The 17,137-nt window shown below is 39.6% G+C and overlaps 1 protein-coding gene across 8 annotated transcripts in view; it reads right to left on the reverse strand.

Annotated features, from left to right (window-relative positions):
* The window catches only part of SLIT2 (slit guidance ligand 2), a 426,589-nt gene that overhangs the window by 372,064 nt on the left and 37,388 nt on the right, over positions 1-17,137 (reverse strand). For all 8 annotated transcript variants that reach the window (XM_053253821.1, XM_053253820.1, XM_053253817.1 and 5 more), the window contains one exon: positions 15,962-16,033. In XM_053253821.1, coding sequence (XP_053109796.1) covers positions 15,962-16,033 — 72 coding nt within the window. The remainder of the gene's footprint in view (positions 1-15,961; positions 16,034-17,137) is intronic.

Genomic DNA, 17,137 nt, shown 5'->3' on the forward strand with positions numbered 1-17,137 from the left:
ATGATCTCAATGGGTGGCGGGGCTCATTACGAAGAAGCCGTTCTCTTAAGAGAACATACCAAGATATTTAAATTGCATAACCTGTTCTAATTTGTGGCCATTAAGAGTCCAGGAAAAGATTTTAGGTCTGTTTGAAAAATACCATGATTTTAGTTTTATCATAGTTTAAAGTAAGGTATTCTGTCTCACAGTATTCTACTAACGCCCGCAAGGCTCTCTTAAGGCCAATCTGAGTCCTTGAAACCAGAGCGGCATCATCCGCATATAAAAGAACATTTACATGTTTGCCTGCAAGCTTCGGGGGATGGAACTCCAGCTTCCTCATATAAGGGACTACACTGTTAATATAATAGTTAAAGAGTGTGGGCGCCAAAATCCACCCTTGCCTTACTCCTCTCCTCATGGGGATCAAATTAGTTACTTGGCCCTTGTGATTTAATCTCACCTTAAGTGATGTATCCTCATGTAACTTAAACAGGAATTAAAGAAGTCTCCTATCTATAGAAGACAGGGCAAGCTTTTCCCACAACTTGTCTCTAGAGATAAGGTCGAATGCATACTTTAGATCTATAAACACAGTAAACAGGGCCTCATTGGAAGTCCTCGCGTACTTTTCCGCCAAATGTTGTAGGACGATTATAGAATCCGTAGTTGACCTACCTGCTCTGAAACCATTCTGTTCCTCAACCAGGATTTGATTCACTTCCATCCATTCCTCAAGACGGACAAGCAAGTGTCTGGCATATAACTTGCCTATAACACTTATGAGGCTAATAGGTCAGAAATTTCCCGGATGGTTCTTTAGTCCTTTTTTATAAATTGGAATAACAATCGCTACCCCCCAATCCTTAGGAATCTGGACTGTGCGATTGATATAAGAAAACAGGGTCGCCAGGACAGGAACTCACCATTCCATATTTCCTCTAATGTTTTCTGCTGAAATATAATCAGCTCCAGGGGCCTTACCTACTTTCATTTGTTTGACCAGTGAAGCTATTTCCGAGCATGATACCGGTGGCCATGCTGGCAAATCTTCTGGATCTATAAGTGTTGCCCTAGACGGTTCAGCATTCCTGTTATACAGTCTAGTGAAATGCTCTTCCCATACTGCGGCAGGGATTTGAGGATCAACTCTAGGTATACCCTCATTCATATAGCTGGCTATTAAACGCCAAAAGCAAGAGTGGTTTTTGGACTTGGCAGCAGAAATCAATCGCTGCCAGTCTTCCCTGTCCACTTCAAGTTTTTTCTTCTTAATAAGTGTCTTATAATCTTTCTTTAAAGATAACAGGGAACTACATGGAACTATGTCAGATGATGCACGATACTTATTGTATTCATTTATTAAGGCATTTTTCATCCTCCTACACTCTTCATCAAACCATACTTTACCACGAACAAGCCTTACTTTCTGTTGTGGGTTCTGTTGTGAGTTCTGTTGAACACATAAGACCGGGTGTAAAAGTTCCATGAGTCTCTGATAAACCTCAACACTATCTTCTGTTTCCTCCCCGCTCAGTATCCTTTCCCTGAGGGCAGATGCAGGCTTTGAATTTAAGAGTAAAGACATCTTATCGTGCTGGGCAGGAGACCACCTTACTCTATTCGGCATAACTTCCAGAAAATCTACATTAAATGCTGTTGATTCAAATCTCTGGATCGCTGCAGGAATCTAGAGATTCAGCTCTAAGGGGAGATGATCACCAAGCTATGCTAAAACTCTCGACTATGCTAAAACTCTCGACCAAATTCAAAAGATAAAATGAGCATATTACATAATCAATCGTCGAGGTTCTAGAGCCTGACCAATAGGTGTATTCTGCAGGATAATCCAGAGCAATTGTTCCATTAAGGATGTACAAATTTAAACCATACATGGACTGGGCCATTCTCAGGCCCGCAAAGGAACTCACTTGGTCCTTGAATTTACGAACCAGGAGAGACTCAGGTGGATTCTGCTGAGGGGGGTACAGGCCAAATTTACTAAATAAAGCTTTGTCATCAGGACCCAAATGAGCATTAAAATCCCCTACCACCACTAGGGAGGCCTGCAGGAATTCAGTTTGCAACTGTCAGATATACTTCCAAGCGTGTCCATACCCGTTTTATATAAGCCTTCTGACATCTTGGCGGGATATAAATATTTACTAATATGAGAGCTAAATTCTCCATTTGTAGAGACACCGCCATGCCCATATTATCTATCGAAGCTAAAACACTCGCTTGAGCCCTCAGTGACATAGATACAAAAATGGCCAGGCCACCTGCTGGTCTTCCCCTCCCTTTTGGGTCCCTCCCTGGGGTCGCTTTAACCATATAGGTGTGGAATCCTTCCATGGTCACCTCTTCTGTTAACCAAGTTTCCTGACAAGCAAAAATATCCAAATCAGTAATATATCTAATAAATAATGGGTCACCCAATTTTGACTTAAGCCCCGCGACATTCCAAGAACCAACCCTAAGGACACTCTGCTTGGGATAATCCAGTCAATTAGTTAAACTGTCCATTTGACTTTCTACTGGGTTCCTCTCCGATACTTCAGATCCTTCAACGCAATCGTTCCTGAGGTCATCATCTACCTTAGTCAGACCCGGGGGAATTGCCTCTGGACTGGCTATGCCTAGAGAGTAAGTAGGCTGGACAATATCCTCAGATGTGGTCTTCCCTTGATGAAGCTCTGGTACACACGGGGCCAGATCTCCCTATTGAACTGCTGTCTTGCTACCCGCTTCATTTAGGGCTCCGATTGATTTAAAGGGAGAGATGAGAGTCACATTGACCAAAAGATCTTCGCTCTCTGGAACCTGAACCAAAGAAATGGCCAGATCCTGCCTATAAATGCAGCCATTATCCAATCCAGTTGATGGAACAAAACCCGATCCTGAATCACCCTTCTGGGGCCCATCCAGGGTTGTATCCAGTATTGAGAATACAGCATCAAAGTGTGGATCAGATGTCAGTCCAGCCCATCGGTCGCCAGAAATATTGTCTGTGTTCTCACAGACTCTCCCAATTTGTGCCTTTGATTCCAACTCCACTGCAACTGAATGTGTATTCAAATCTTGTATTCCATCCAATAGAATTAAGTCCTCTCCTCCTCCTAGATTAAAATGAGCTCTCGGTCTTTGAGACTGTCTACCCTGTCCCTCCATCTTGGCTAAATCTTTCTGCCAAGGCCATATGTTTATCAGCCGTGGTTAAAAGTTTATTGTCCTGTGAGGTCTGAACCTCCATGGCAGTGCTATCCGGATCACCCATTAAATTTTCTTGATCTGAAAGCTCTGCCTCATGTCTTACCTCAGTCTGTATAGGGTTATTTGGTACAAGGGTAGAAAATAAAGCATCACCGCTATAAGCTCTGGTTTGAAATCTAGCTTTGTTCAGTCTCTGATAGGGCCATGTGTAGGATGACTATAAGGGGGAGAGGAGCCTGGCTTTCTCAGAGGCCTCACTACCATCAAGTCTATAGTATCATTTACAAAACATCTTTGAGAAGCAATGTCAAACCTAGCCAAATGCATTTCCCTCCTGCTCAGCAGACTCGGGACTTGGGAAGTCCTGAAGATAAGCAGCAATCTCTGTTTGCCTTTTATCTCAGGCAGCAGTTCATACCTCACTAATTCACGGTATTCTATGAAGGAATCTGTAAGCAACTTTAAGGAGTGTAATATTCTCGACTTGTTTGTCCATTTATGTAAGTTACAAGGCAGCTGAGCAATAGTTAAACAAATACAATTAGGCAAAAGCCCATAATTGGCTTTGTTACTACACGATGGAGGTACCTCGCAGTTACTCACTCTTTCCCTGCTTTGGGTGTTTATCTCCTCTTCGAATTGACTTGTAGGAGGGTTGTAAACCTCTAGCCGCCTTTGAAGTATCAACGCTCATGGTTCATATATAGTGAAAGGAGAATTGAAAATAGAAGCAAACCCTCAGTTACAACAGGCAGGCTGGCATAAGTCTATGCCCACTGCCAGAGGAGGTAAATAAAAGGGGTTTTGAGAACAGGGGTGTCAACTGCCTGTTTGAACACCATTAGGAAGGAGCCAGGGGAGATGTTGATTTGATTCAGAAGAGGGCTAACGATGGCAAGCAAAAATTAAGAAAAATAGGATCAAGGGTACATGCGGAGGGCTTCAATGAGGATAACAGGGTCATTAATTCATTGTTAGACAGAGGGAAAAGGAGGAATGGACTGAGAGAGGTGAAGGAAGAAAGAGAAATGGAGGAGGGGCAAAGGAAGTGAGAGTAAAATGGTTAGTTTGAATTTTAGTGTTGCAGGTAGTGACAAAATGTTAGGCAGAGAGAGGAAGGAAGGAACGGGTAGGGAGGTAGAACCTAGCAAGGCATCAAAGGTTGACAAAAGGTGCCAAAGATTCCTACAGCTGGTGTTGATCAGGGAATGAGCAAGGGTTGAGAATGAAGCGGCCATATCGATTGTTTGGAGAGGGAAGCAAGCATGTCAAGGCTTAAAGACAGGGAAGAACTGGAAACTGCAGAGGCTAAAGAGGGTGCAGAAAGAAGAGGACAAGGCTTCAGAGAAGCGATTGTATCAAAGAATTGCAGGTTATGGAAGGAACAGGAAGTATCATTATTATTATTATTATTATTATTATTATTATTATTATTATTATTACATTTCTATCCCACTCTTCCTCCAAGGAGCCCAGAGCGGTGTACTACATACTTGAGTTTCTCCTCACAACAACCCTGTGAAGTAGGTTAGGCTGAGAGAGAAGTGACTGGCCCAGAGTCACCCAGCTAGTACCATGGTTGAATGGGGATTTGAACTCGGGTCTCCCTGGTCCTAATCCAGCACTCTAACCACTACATCACACTGGCTGTAGGGAGAATGGACTGTAAACAGTGCTGATGGAGATCAGATTGGACAGGAGGACTTCCACAGCAGAGAGGTCAGACACAGAACAGTTCTTAGTGAAGACAAAATCAAAAGAATGCCTAAGGCAATTGGTGCCACTTTAAGAGCAGAGGAGGGTTCACTTACCCCTCCCTCCACTCTTCCCCCACCGGCGCTCCTTTTTTCTAAATTCCATCGGGGCAGCAGCACACCTCCCTGCCACCCCGTTGCCCCATTTACATGATACAACCAGAAGTAAAGCAGCACCCTCCCACCATCGAACCAACCCTGCCTGGTTCCGTGCACGTCTCTCACCACTGCCACACTGGCCATGCTGCTGGTGGGAGTGTCAGAGTTTAGAGGAGCCACTGGCACCACTAGTAATGTTCCCTCTTGCCGCCCCTCCTGGCCAGTGTTCTCTCTAAATGTTTTCATCTGTGTGTGGAATGAGTTTGTTCTGGGCAGCAGTATCAAGGCAGTGTGCACACAGATGCATTCTAAGTGAGGCCTTCCTGATTCAACCTGAGCGGGATTTACTATTAACTCAGCAGACATCGAAAAAATGTGTGAGCATGCACACATGTGCATGCCTTACAGGAAACACTGTCCCTGGCTGCCCTTCGAAGCTTTTTAAAGGCAGGATTCCCTTTTTCTTGTAAAGGGAAATCCTCACCAGACTGTCAAACCAGGACAAATTGGTGCATAATGGACCAGGCCCAGTTCGAACTCAGACTGGCCAGGTTTTTTTTGAGGTTGGTTCATTTTGAATTCAAACCAGTCTCGTTTGAATTGAACCTGGTTCATTTTGAACCAATTCCACACAACCCTTAGCTGTGTCTGAGTGTTCATGAATTTTGACATCACCAAGGAGCAAGGCAGGGCTGTTACTGAAGTGGAAAAGGCAACCAGGCAACGTCTTATATTAAGATTAAGAGAGTGCCCAGGGCAGTTAAATATAGCAACATGGCGGTGTAGATAGACACAGAGGCTCCCAGAAGGAACTTTCTTTGAACCTCTCACCTCCTCTTTGTAGACTACTCCTTTGATCTCTGGGAATTGGAACACCACCTTGACAAGGAGAGAGGGAGACCACCAAAGAGGGTGGCTGCAATGGCAGCAGCATTGATGCAGTGGTGGTGGGGAAGCCAGGTTCACTGAAGGCAAAGAGTTGAGGGAAATCAAGAGGAGAAATGATCATGGATGGTGGCTAATTTCTGGAATAGAGAGCTATATGTCACTAACTATAAAAACAGCAAAACAAAATATCATGGTCTAACTGGCTAGTTAACAAGTCACAGTTGTGAGTTAGTACACAATACAGAATTGCAATTGTAAGTGAATGCAAAAATGTTAACACTTCTCCTCTCACAAACAAGAAACATGGGATGCTGCCATATACTGAGATAGACCATTGGTCTATCTAGCTCAGTATTGTCTTCACAGACTGGCAGTAGCTTCTCCAAAGTTGCAGGCAGGAATCTCTCTCAGCCCTATTTTGGAGAAGACAGGGAGGGAACTTGGAACCTTCTGCTCTTCCCAGAGCGGCTCCATCCCCTCAGGGGAATATCTTATAGTGCTCACACATCAAGTCTCCCATTCATATGCAACCAGGGCAGACCCTACTTAGCTATGGGGACAAGTCATGCTTGCTACCACAAGACCAGCTCTTGTGGGATGGGGGAGGGGGTCACACAAGCATATAGCTCTCCTGGATTGTCCATGAAGTGCTAAATCAAAGTTCTGAACAATAGTTCGTGCAGACCATGATTTCATATTATATCTAAATTGAACCACCGTATACAAAATGTTTCAAAATGTAGATAATAGTCTTCAGGTTGATAAAACAACAAAAAAGCATTTAAATAGCAACACTGCTGGAAACATCAAGATACAACTAACTTGTACAATATAAACCCTTCGGGATACATTTTTGCTATTTCATTTTGTCCTTCTGGAGATCACAATACATGGTACATACAGCAGTCAATGATTCTACCTATCCAAAGCTTTCACTACTAATATTTTCACCAAGCAAGTTTTATCCAACTATATTTTACTTTTACAAATAAAAATTGAGGTTAGAGGATTCACTGAGTAATTTTTATTCCAATTTTTGAAAACATCTTTTGTTCACATCAGAATTCAAGGTGGGTGGGTGGGGGAATACTGAATACTGCCACTACTTTCCATACAGCTGGTTATTTTTGCTTTTTACTGTACTGCTTTGTGATTGATTGCTCTTATCTTATTTATTTTTTATTATTGTTTTCCATGTTGGCAATGATCATTTTATTTTAGTTGAAAGCTGCTGTGGACTCTTTTGATTAACTGCTGTATACAAAAATAAAAGTGTAAAAAGTAAAAATAAAGTATTAAGGAATATACCATCAATTTTTAAAAAAGACAAAAGCATAGAACAGATCAGTCCTACTATATTAGAAATGTTTCACAGTGAGAGATCAATGGCGGTTAAATTATCCATCTTTCTTGACTAAGTTCATAAATATCTTTTGTAGTTGTACTTTAAGAAGCAACTGCAGTATAGCATGAATGTTAAAGCCTCCATGGAAACAATAAAAGCTGCAAAGAATTTCACTAGTCCACCCCCACCCCTTAGGTGTTAATTAAATGATCATTTAATACCCATATGTAAACACAACATTTTCGTCTACTGACAGCATAGCTTATTATAAATCCAGAGTAATAAAAGTCCTGGTGTTAATACTCTGAACCTCGTTCCCACAACACTCTAAGGCGCCTTGTCATGTCTAAGGTTAAGCATCTAGACACAAAACAAAGATCGCACCATTCAACTTCCAGTTCAGTTTTCCCATCGCCCAGTGACCTAGGTAACACTTGGAGCAATAGAGAATAAATTTAATTTCTCCAGCATTTTGTGAGGATTAGGAACAATTGTTGGTCAGCAATGACTTCTTATCCTTGGGTTCTTTCAGAGTATTCCCCCCACCCTGTTTTAAAAGGAAATTCTGATTGTCTCTTAAAATGAACAAACAGAACTTTAAATTAGAGTTTTTTCAATCAATTGGAACAGTTGGAAGGGAAGCAATCAACTTTCCTTTGAGCATTTCTCAGCTATTCAGTTATTGCATGCTTTAATCCTTCACTACCATCATGGCTTCAGTCACATGTTTTTCCATAATTATTCTGTTTTCATTTCCTCCTTCTCCCTGCTTTTTTATTTTATTAATCATGACTATCTGTGGACGCATAAGTGCTCACAAAGCAGAAGTTGACAAAATCATACTGTCTTGTTTATAAAGCATCTCACCCTATTTCTAGACCATATACATTTTCCCTTGATCTTTTCATACTTTTAATTACTTCCTAATGTTGAATTCAGTTTCAGTGACTTAAAGATTTCCCATATCATAGTTTAGCAAGGCTTTCAAAGTTAACTTTCAAGGAGTGCCTGGTGATTGAATTAGACCAGTACTAGTCTTTATTAGTACATCCAATGGCCAGAATTACAAAAATAAAATCATTTAGAATTAACAACTTCATCCCGAATAACACCACAAATAGAATTTAGCAACATTCAATAAATTCTCTTTACAATCCTTTAAAATTAAATGTAAATAGCCCATTTCAGTTAATCCTAAAAACAGGATAATTTGAGGAGAAATGTATTTCTTCCTAATGTCACTGTAAAATTGGCAATATAAAAGGACATGAGCCGTTGTCTCAACTTCTCCCAATCCACACAGACAAACACGACAATGATAAGGAGTATTTTGGAATCTCCCCTGAATTAGAGCAACAGCAATGTGGTTCTGTCTACAGTGAATGAGCAGCATGCTACTCTGAATTAACAGATAGGCAAAGTTCAGATTTTGACAATTTCCTCTCACTCTCTCCTCTTTCAATAAAACAACAACAACAAATCACATACCTCTACAGATACTTTGCTAGTATACCATGGGGCTTAAAAATAGTTTTTCAGCTCAGTCTGATATATGTTTAATTTAAAATCATCCTGTCTGAAGCCCAAAGTTACAAATTACTGTAAATGTTTTCATTAAGGGTATATGCAGTAGACACAAAACAAACAGTCATCACTGACAAGGCTAACTTTCTGAATTCCACAGCACTGTATTTGCAGCAGATAGCTGATATTAGAACTTAATGATCTTCCTGTGCCCACACTTGCTATTTTACCAAATTCCAAGGTGGTATCACTTGAATCAATGTACAAGATTCTATTTTAGCAGTGAGGCATATCAGAGTATTATTCAATGATAACTTTAAAATGACAACACCAGTTCTGTCAGATATTATTTTTAAAAAATTCCACAGGGAAACTTTGTTTTCGTTATCACACAAAAAACAATTGCATTTAGAAAAACTATACAAATACATTCCTGTGTATAAAAATAGCACATTAGTTCCTATATGGCGCATGTCTCATGCTGAAAAAAAATATTTTTGAATAGGACAAAATCAGAGCCAAGAAATAAAGGGGCAACCTATGTGACTAAGATGGAAATGTTAACAAGTCATCTGCACAGTTCACACAATTACACACTATTATACTGAAAATCCAGTTCTAATACATTCCATGTGTAACATAAGGGCCCAAAGACTGATTGTGCCAGAAAATAAGTGCTTATGACGGGGTTTTCTGTCTTTTGTACCAATGCAGTGAACAAACCATTACCTTATGTTGACATTACAAAAGAATTAGAACCTATACTGCAGACAAATGCCATTTAAAAACAGTCCCACATTATGGCTTCTATCCTATAAAGAAATGTCCAATTCACAGTATTAAAAATTGGAAGCACTATTTTTTAAAAATGATTTAAAAAGTGATGAAATATAAGATATTCCCTGGACAAATGTATTTTTTAAAGTATCAGATGAAGGAAATTTAGAAATTCATACAAGATGCCCAACCCAGAAATATTTATCTAGTCCAGCATCCTGCTCCCAGCAGTGAGCAGCTAAATGTCTCTGGGAAGCTCACAAGCAAGGCATTAAGGCAACAGCTAGTATTTAAGCTCCTTACTAACATTATTAACATGTTCAATTATAAGCAAGGGATCACATTCAGCCTTTACATTTCCTTTATAAAAATACAGATTTAAAGTGAGAGCAATAGTACAGACTGTCTCCTACCAATTATCAAACATTGTTGCTGAATTGGAAAGCAGATTTCTATTGTAATGACATTTTTTTAAATGAAGTAAATGGACTTTTTAAAATTTTTCTTTAGTCCCATTTTAAAATCAAATAGGAGCTATATTATATAATCTCACACAGCTTAAAATGTTGTTCAGGCTTCACACACCTGTGTATCAAAGATCTTGTGGAGAGCTAATCTTGTGGTAGCAAGCATGACTGGTCCCCATAGCTAAGCAGGGTCTGCCCTGGTTGCATATGAATGGGAGACTTGATGTGTGAGCACTGCAAGATATTCCCCTCAGGGGATGGAGGCGTTCTGGGAAGAGCAGAAGGCTCTAAGTTCCCTCCCTGGCTTCTCCAAGATAGGGCTGAGGGAGATTCCTGCCTGCAACCTTGGAGAAGCCGCTGCCAGTCTGTGAAGACAATACTGAGCTAGACAGACCAGTGGTCCAACTCCATATATGGCAGCTTCCTATGTTCCTATGAAGATACTAATGCTCAAGAAAATACTTGCTTGAATATTTTCACACACAAAAATGCACAAGTAAATATGGAAGCTTTTATTGCTTTGAAGTGCTCCAGCTGACATTAATTTTATTATGAAAATTATATTTAATGTTCAGCTGGAACACGAATGTAATGACAATTATATTTATGTAAATAAAACACAATCGTCAATTTAATACAGACCAGGAGTGCATATATCTTGACAGAAGAATCAAATCTGTCAATTACTGCTTGTGTCAATCCAATAATCATTTTTGAAAGAGAACCACCAATACTATTCAATTCTACATCTGGTTATTCCTTATCTGTGTTTAACTGTCCAAGCCACCTGTTTGCACTTTGCATCAAACTGTTGAAGAAGCTTAATGAGGCTCAGTCTCGGAGCAGTTTAACAACATGCTTGTGGAGTCTTACTGAAAAGGATTATCAGATGAACATACTTAAAATCTTTTATTTAACCATATTACTCATAAATCTTTTCTGAGCATAATCAATTTACAAAATGAAGACACTGACAAATTGTGTTGATTCTTTGTATACCATGCATTTTGTAGCAAAGATTAACAAGAAATTTGCTTGAGCTATTTGCATACTTCGTTTTCATTCTCACCTTCCTGGCTGGTACTACTTTAAAATAAAGACAAGTCACCTTCGTATGCAACATGTAACCAGGTATTAAGGCTAATAATATTAACAGCAGAATCTCTCATATGAAAAAATATCAGCCATCAGAAGAACTTTCATCCCTTTTGCCTCAAATGTCTTTAGCGTTCCCAGGAATAGGAGTCAGCAGTAGCTATCATGGTAGCTCACTGGATGAGTAATGATGTCGATACGACTGGACAACGGTAACCGTAGCAACTGTAACCTGCAATTCCTGCGTAACCATTGTTGGATTTATTGTGGCAGGGGCCAAAGAGGCCAGGAGTAAAATGAAGCAGAGAACTATGGTGTCTGACACATCTAGTACCACACACTTTAATCTTAGCTGGCAGAAATTAATTCAGGAGGAATTTTTTGTAAAAGCTCCTTATACAGATTTTTCCTTTTGTCAATGGCTGCAAGAACGGATGCACTAAATGGGCAATCCAGGGTAACAATCAGATTAGGCTTAAAACCTTTTCTGTCCATGCTCCATTCAAAAATAAAAGTTCAACTATTGGGAGAAGATGTAAATATATATATTTGCAAGTTCTCCAATATTAATCCACCAATCAATTTTGAAGGCGTTACAATGCATTTCTTGATCAGCTATAGCATATCCACCAAAAGGGTTGTCAAAGCAAGTAGCTTTCACAAGTGGAATTCAATATTCTTTAGAAATGCAGTATCCATAAAGGTATCCTTTAAAACCACTGAACTTTGGATCCAACATTAGTACCCTGCAGCAAATGGCAATCGAACTGTGGTCTAACCAGTCAAATTAAGCAGTCAAAATCTATTCGCCTCAGATAAGCACTCACTAGGCTGTAATGGTTTCCTGCATTAAAGGTGCTATTTCTGATGCTGGATTTATTAGCATGTGGGTCACTAGAGACAATGCATGCCATTCTAAGAAAGAAAAATACTTGCTGAACATGACAAACACTGAAAGCATTGCTCACCTGAGTCTACAACAGCTAGCTCACTACACTTTAAAATGTGTATTGTGAAAATGTAGTAAAATTCCTAACACGGCAAAATATAGAATTGCAATTGCTTTTTATAAATTGCTGTGGCAAGTTTTTAAAATGGTAGGTTAAGTTCACAGCAGCTATCAATCTATACCACAGATGAATTTTAATTTTGTGGTGATATGAAGAGATCATTTTCTTGCAAGATGAATTATTGTAAAACTTATAAACAGAACCACCATCAATACAAAGCATATTTTGCCAACAAATGATGGATATTTGGGCGGGGGGGGGGGAGTCAAGTATTGTTTCTTGAATGCTCAGCCTATCACTTCCCTTTACTTACACTTCCCATCTGTCATCAAGTGCTTGTAATTTTATGATGCTGCCCTGTAGCTTATGTAGAGTTGATATTATTTTACAGAGTTCTGTTAATGGACTGGATAAATAGTAATGCTATTTAAACTCCTGCTCCAGCAAGTCTCCTGCTCCAGCAAACACAGCTGCAACTGTACTTCTATTTCCAAGCAAACATCTTGACCTGAACACACAGTGCTCTCTCAACTTGTCCAAAGAGAAATTGGAGCAGACAGCAAAGAGAAAGTATAACTGGCCGCTGGCGGTATCCAACCATGTCTAATCATATTTCATATACAGTGTGCCCTCTTTCTTTTATGTTGCATTTAGACTACACAACAAGCATACGTGCTTCTTCACCTAGCGTCTCACTCACTTAACAATAGATGTTAAGTAGTTATTATTCATAATGGCACTGGGAGATTTTGGAAGTTTCAGAAGGCTGTGTGTCTGTGAAAGAAAACACTGGTTAACTAAATAAAACTGGCACCACTCTATTATACTTACTAAGCTGTTCTAATATATGTTATAACCAGACACTCACTATCATGAGCTGATCAACAATGGTGCTTAAGTATCAGGAAGCATTATGCTACATAGACAGCCATTTCCTGTAGTCCACACAATCACTGCTTCGGTCAAATGCATCCTATAATCAAAACCCTGGAATTATGCACTTAATGTCATACAACTAACCTAGCTACAATTTTTGGACATTTTCAATGGTTTGATACTAGTCATACATTCTAATTGTAAAATAAAGCCGATAGTTAAAGCAACACTTTTCACACATGAACACAGAGAGATCTGTTTTGCAGAAGTGGAGATACAGCTGTAAGCATAAGTGCCAATGGTTTGAGTTATTTGCATATAATGAACCTGTATTTGAATATAATCAGTAGTGCATGTACTACAACAGCTCTGTCAATTAAAATCATCATTCCATTATAGTTCTAAGAACAGGTAAATTTCCCACAGGAGAACCATTGACTACTTTTCACCAGCACAATTCTATGATAGTATCAGAGATATCTATGATAGTAGATCAGGGCAACTGGTTTTAAAATGCCACATTTTACAACCTGTTTTCAAAGCTGTTAAATCCAAATACAAGAGTTGAACTTAACTTTTGTCAATTGAACAATCAGAAGCAGCTATTTAAACCACATACAAATAAGTTATCAAAAATTTGAAGGGGGGGGGGGACCTGGGAAGAATTAGGAAGATACAGCAAAGTGTCATGCACCAGGTTACAAAAATAAAAGTTATTGAGATTTCACCAATTCATTTCACCTTCAACATCACTTCTTGATTCCAATATTGGTGGGCATAACCAGGAAGGTTACCTTTCCTTGCATGCCTAACATATACATACATAAAACATGGAATACTACATCTTGAATATTTTACAATTATATAAATTGTCTTGAGCAAAAGAAAATGTTTAACAGTGCACCAGTTAAGGGTGTGCATGGAACCAATTTCTGCAGTCAATATAGGTAGATCTCCTGTGGCAGATTTCCTATGGTAGATTGACTGTGGCAGTCAATATAGGTGGATTTCATTCTCAATGGACTGGTGGCAACAGCATTCTACCCAGCAGCTGCTTCCCACCATGTCTTCTTCCCCACAGTGTCTCACACAGGATTATGATCCTATGTTGTGCACTGTGCAAGCAGAGAAATGTGAGGTCGCACCATCACCTAGAACACTGTTGATACTGCCACTGGCCCACCAATAGTGAAAACAACCTGTGTCTACTGCCTCAGTAAGGGAAGTGGCCTCATCCAGATAAGAAGGGGCCCAAAGGTCACATTTCCTTAGGGACTTCTCAAACCTGCCATTAGTCCTACCCGACTCTGCATAGCTGCACTAGTTTTGCACATCAAAGGGAACTTTCAGCCTGCAAATTTTATACAACATCCCCCCTCATACAGCATAGCAGTTTGTGATAGGGCATGGCAAACCATTGCTCCAAGAAAAAGAGCACACACACTGGTCATGCCCAAGACCTGAGCACACATTAGCCAGTGGAGGTTTGGCTTTTTCCTTTGGACAGCAGACTGATTCACAAACAATTTCTGAAAAGCACCTCCATTTCTAAAGTAGTTCACGATGCTGTAGGGAGGCAGGGGTAGCTGTACAAGATATGCAGCCCTTTCCCCTCTTTAGGAGAACAGAAATAGTTGTGCAGCTCTTTGGACGCCACCTTTGTAACTAAGAGAGAGAAGACAGCGATTCAACATGCAGCAGATCTTGGAAGCCTTCATTGCCCTGGAAACCCCTTGGGGAAGGGCTGTAGCACAGTGCTAGAATACTTTCCATACAGAAATTCTTAGGTTTGATCCCTGGCATTTTCAGACAGGAGTGGGAAAAACCCCTGTCAGACTCTAGAGAGTTGCTTCCAGTTCATGTGGACAACACTGATCTAGATGGACCAATGGACTGACACGCCATAAGACAAATTCATAATATGTTCAACAGGAATCCCTATTTTGTTTTTAAAATTTCACCAGGTGCCATAGATACAGAATATAATCCTACTACAAATCAGACACCACTATCATCATCATTCTTTATTGCGGTCATAGACCAAGACACCACTATTATATACCTGAAGGGAGCCAATGCTCTCCAAACCACAATAGGTGTGTGTTTTTAAATTAGTTCAGCCATTTCTTCTCTACAGTATTGTAAACAGAGGGGGGAAAAGAAAATCCAACCAATCTTCCAATCAGAATTTATTCCACAGTCATCAGGAAGCAGTAGCAGAGTAAGAATGAAAAATTCAGATTTCCTTTAAATCATTTTCAGAATAGGTCAGTCAACTCACAGTTGAAAACACAGAACAAAAGCCACAAGAAATCTAAATGAGAATATGCACACTTAAAAATAAGAGTTAGAATGCACATTTATAAATAAGGGTTAGAAAAAGAATGAAAGGTGCATTGTCTCCAGAAACAGACAAACCAGCGACTTAAGGACATATTTGATTTACAACTTAAGAGTGCCTAGGAGCATCTCTGCCTTATACTTTTTTATTCAATTTTCACAACACGAAAGGACAAACACAAATGATACAAACACTCACAAACACACACAATAAAGACTTCCATCTCATCGTTGGAACAAGTGTTGTTAACAATAACCAGATCTTGCCTATAGATTAAACCTTCTCTCCCCAGTAATTCATATAGAAAACAACTTTGGGATGTTTTTGAAACATTTGTTGTTAGCCCTCAAAAGCCTGACAAAAATCCATTTTGTGAAGTATTTTTAAATAGACAAGAAGAGGATCCCATTCTTTTTTAAGTTCTTCAAATTTATTTCTTAGTAGTGATGTTAATTTCGCCATTTCTGCCAATTCTAGTACTTTAAGAATCCAATCCTCTTTAGACGGGCATTGACTGTCTTTCCATTTGCAAGAGTGTCTAGGAGCATCTCAAAGCCTTCTAAAATTAACAAAAAATCACATCTACTTACAGTCTGTAGAGCTTTGGAGTCCCAAGAAACAGCAACTCAGAAAGGAGCTGAAGATTATTTCTGTTTAGACGCCTTTAGTAGAAAAGAAACAGAAGAGTAAAAAATCCAGTTTTTAACTACACACACTGCCATGATATGTTAAAACTAAACAAGCATACAATAGAAATAGGCAACTTTAATACCACAGAGGCAATGCCAGAAAAATAAGCTAGAAGGCTATAGCTAATTTACACACATTCTTATAAAATATTCATGAATGTGCTAAATTCCAACTTCTTTGTACACTTCCACATGACAATATTGGGAGTGAGCATTGAGAACACCCTGCTGGCAGACTTACACAATGATTTTGCCCAAAAGGAAGTGATTAAAAGAACCATCAGGCATGTTATCATGATTCATCCTTTGAGCACTGCCAATTTAATTGACAATGAGCTGTAGCAAATCAAGCCTTTGAGGTGGCTTAACAAAACACCAACAAAATCCTCTCTTCAGGCAGTAGCAAACTGTGCATACTGTACACACATACAGCATCAATTGGCGCATGCTAGCAAGTCCTGCCCTCCATAATCTGCTCCCTGTCCTCCATGGATATGGTGTTTGTCACAAAAGACAAATTCTGTATCCAGGGAAGTATCTTCGCCATCCAGTATTCTCAATCAGGGAAGATTCATCCCTGAGTAGAACATTTGCAGACAAATGCTGCATCTATACATAGCAAGGGAACAGGGTTTATCAGCATACTCCAATGGGTGTGTTATCCAATTGATAAAACCTGAGGAGGATTCATGATTGACAGGGAATGGGTGTATTTTGTATTTTTACATTGTGGAAAGAAGGCATGTACAAGTCCAGCTTTCATGAAGAATACTTCTTCATGGAAGCTGGACATTAGGGCAGACAGCCACCACCCTCCATAGTGTCCCCAAGAGCAATGCCTTTTTCCCTCACAAAAGTAAAAAGCATCCTGTCTTATAGGCCATTTATTTTCTCCTACAGAATGCAATAGAAGCAACTGAAAATTGAATCTGCCCTGCCCTGGATTACATTTCATGAAATGAAATGTTTTATATGATGATTTCCACAGCTAGCATTTTTGCATGTATTTGACTTCTTAATTAAGAGAAAGATGACTGAGTGGAAAAGCCATTTCCTTTGAACGGGGCAGGGGGGGGG

The sequence above is a fragment of the Hemicordylus capensis genome, chromosome 5, assembly GCF_027244095.1.
Source record: "Hemicordylus capensis ecotype Gifberg chromosome 5, rHemCap1.1.pri, whole genome shotgun sequence".
In the NCBI taxonomy this organism is placed as follows: domain Eukaryota; kingdom Metazoa; phylum Chordata; class Lepidosauria; order Squamata; family Cordylidae; genus Hemicordylus; species Hemicordylus capensis.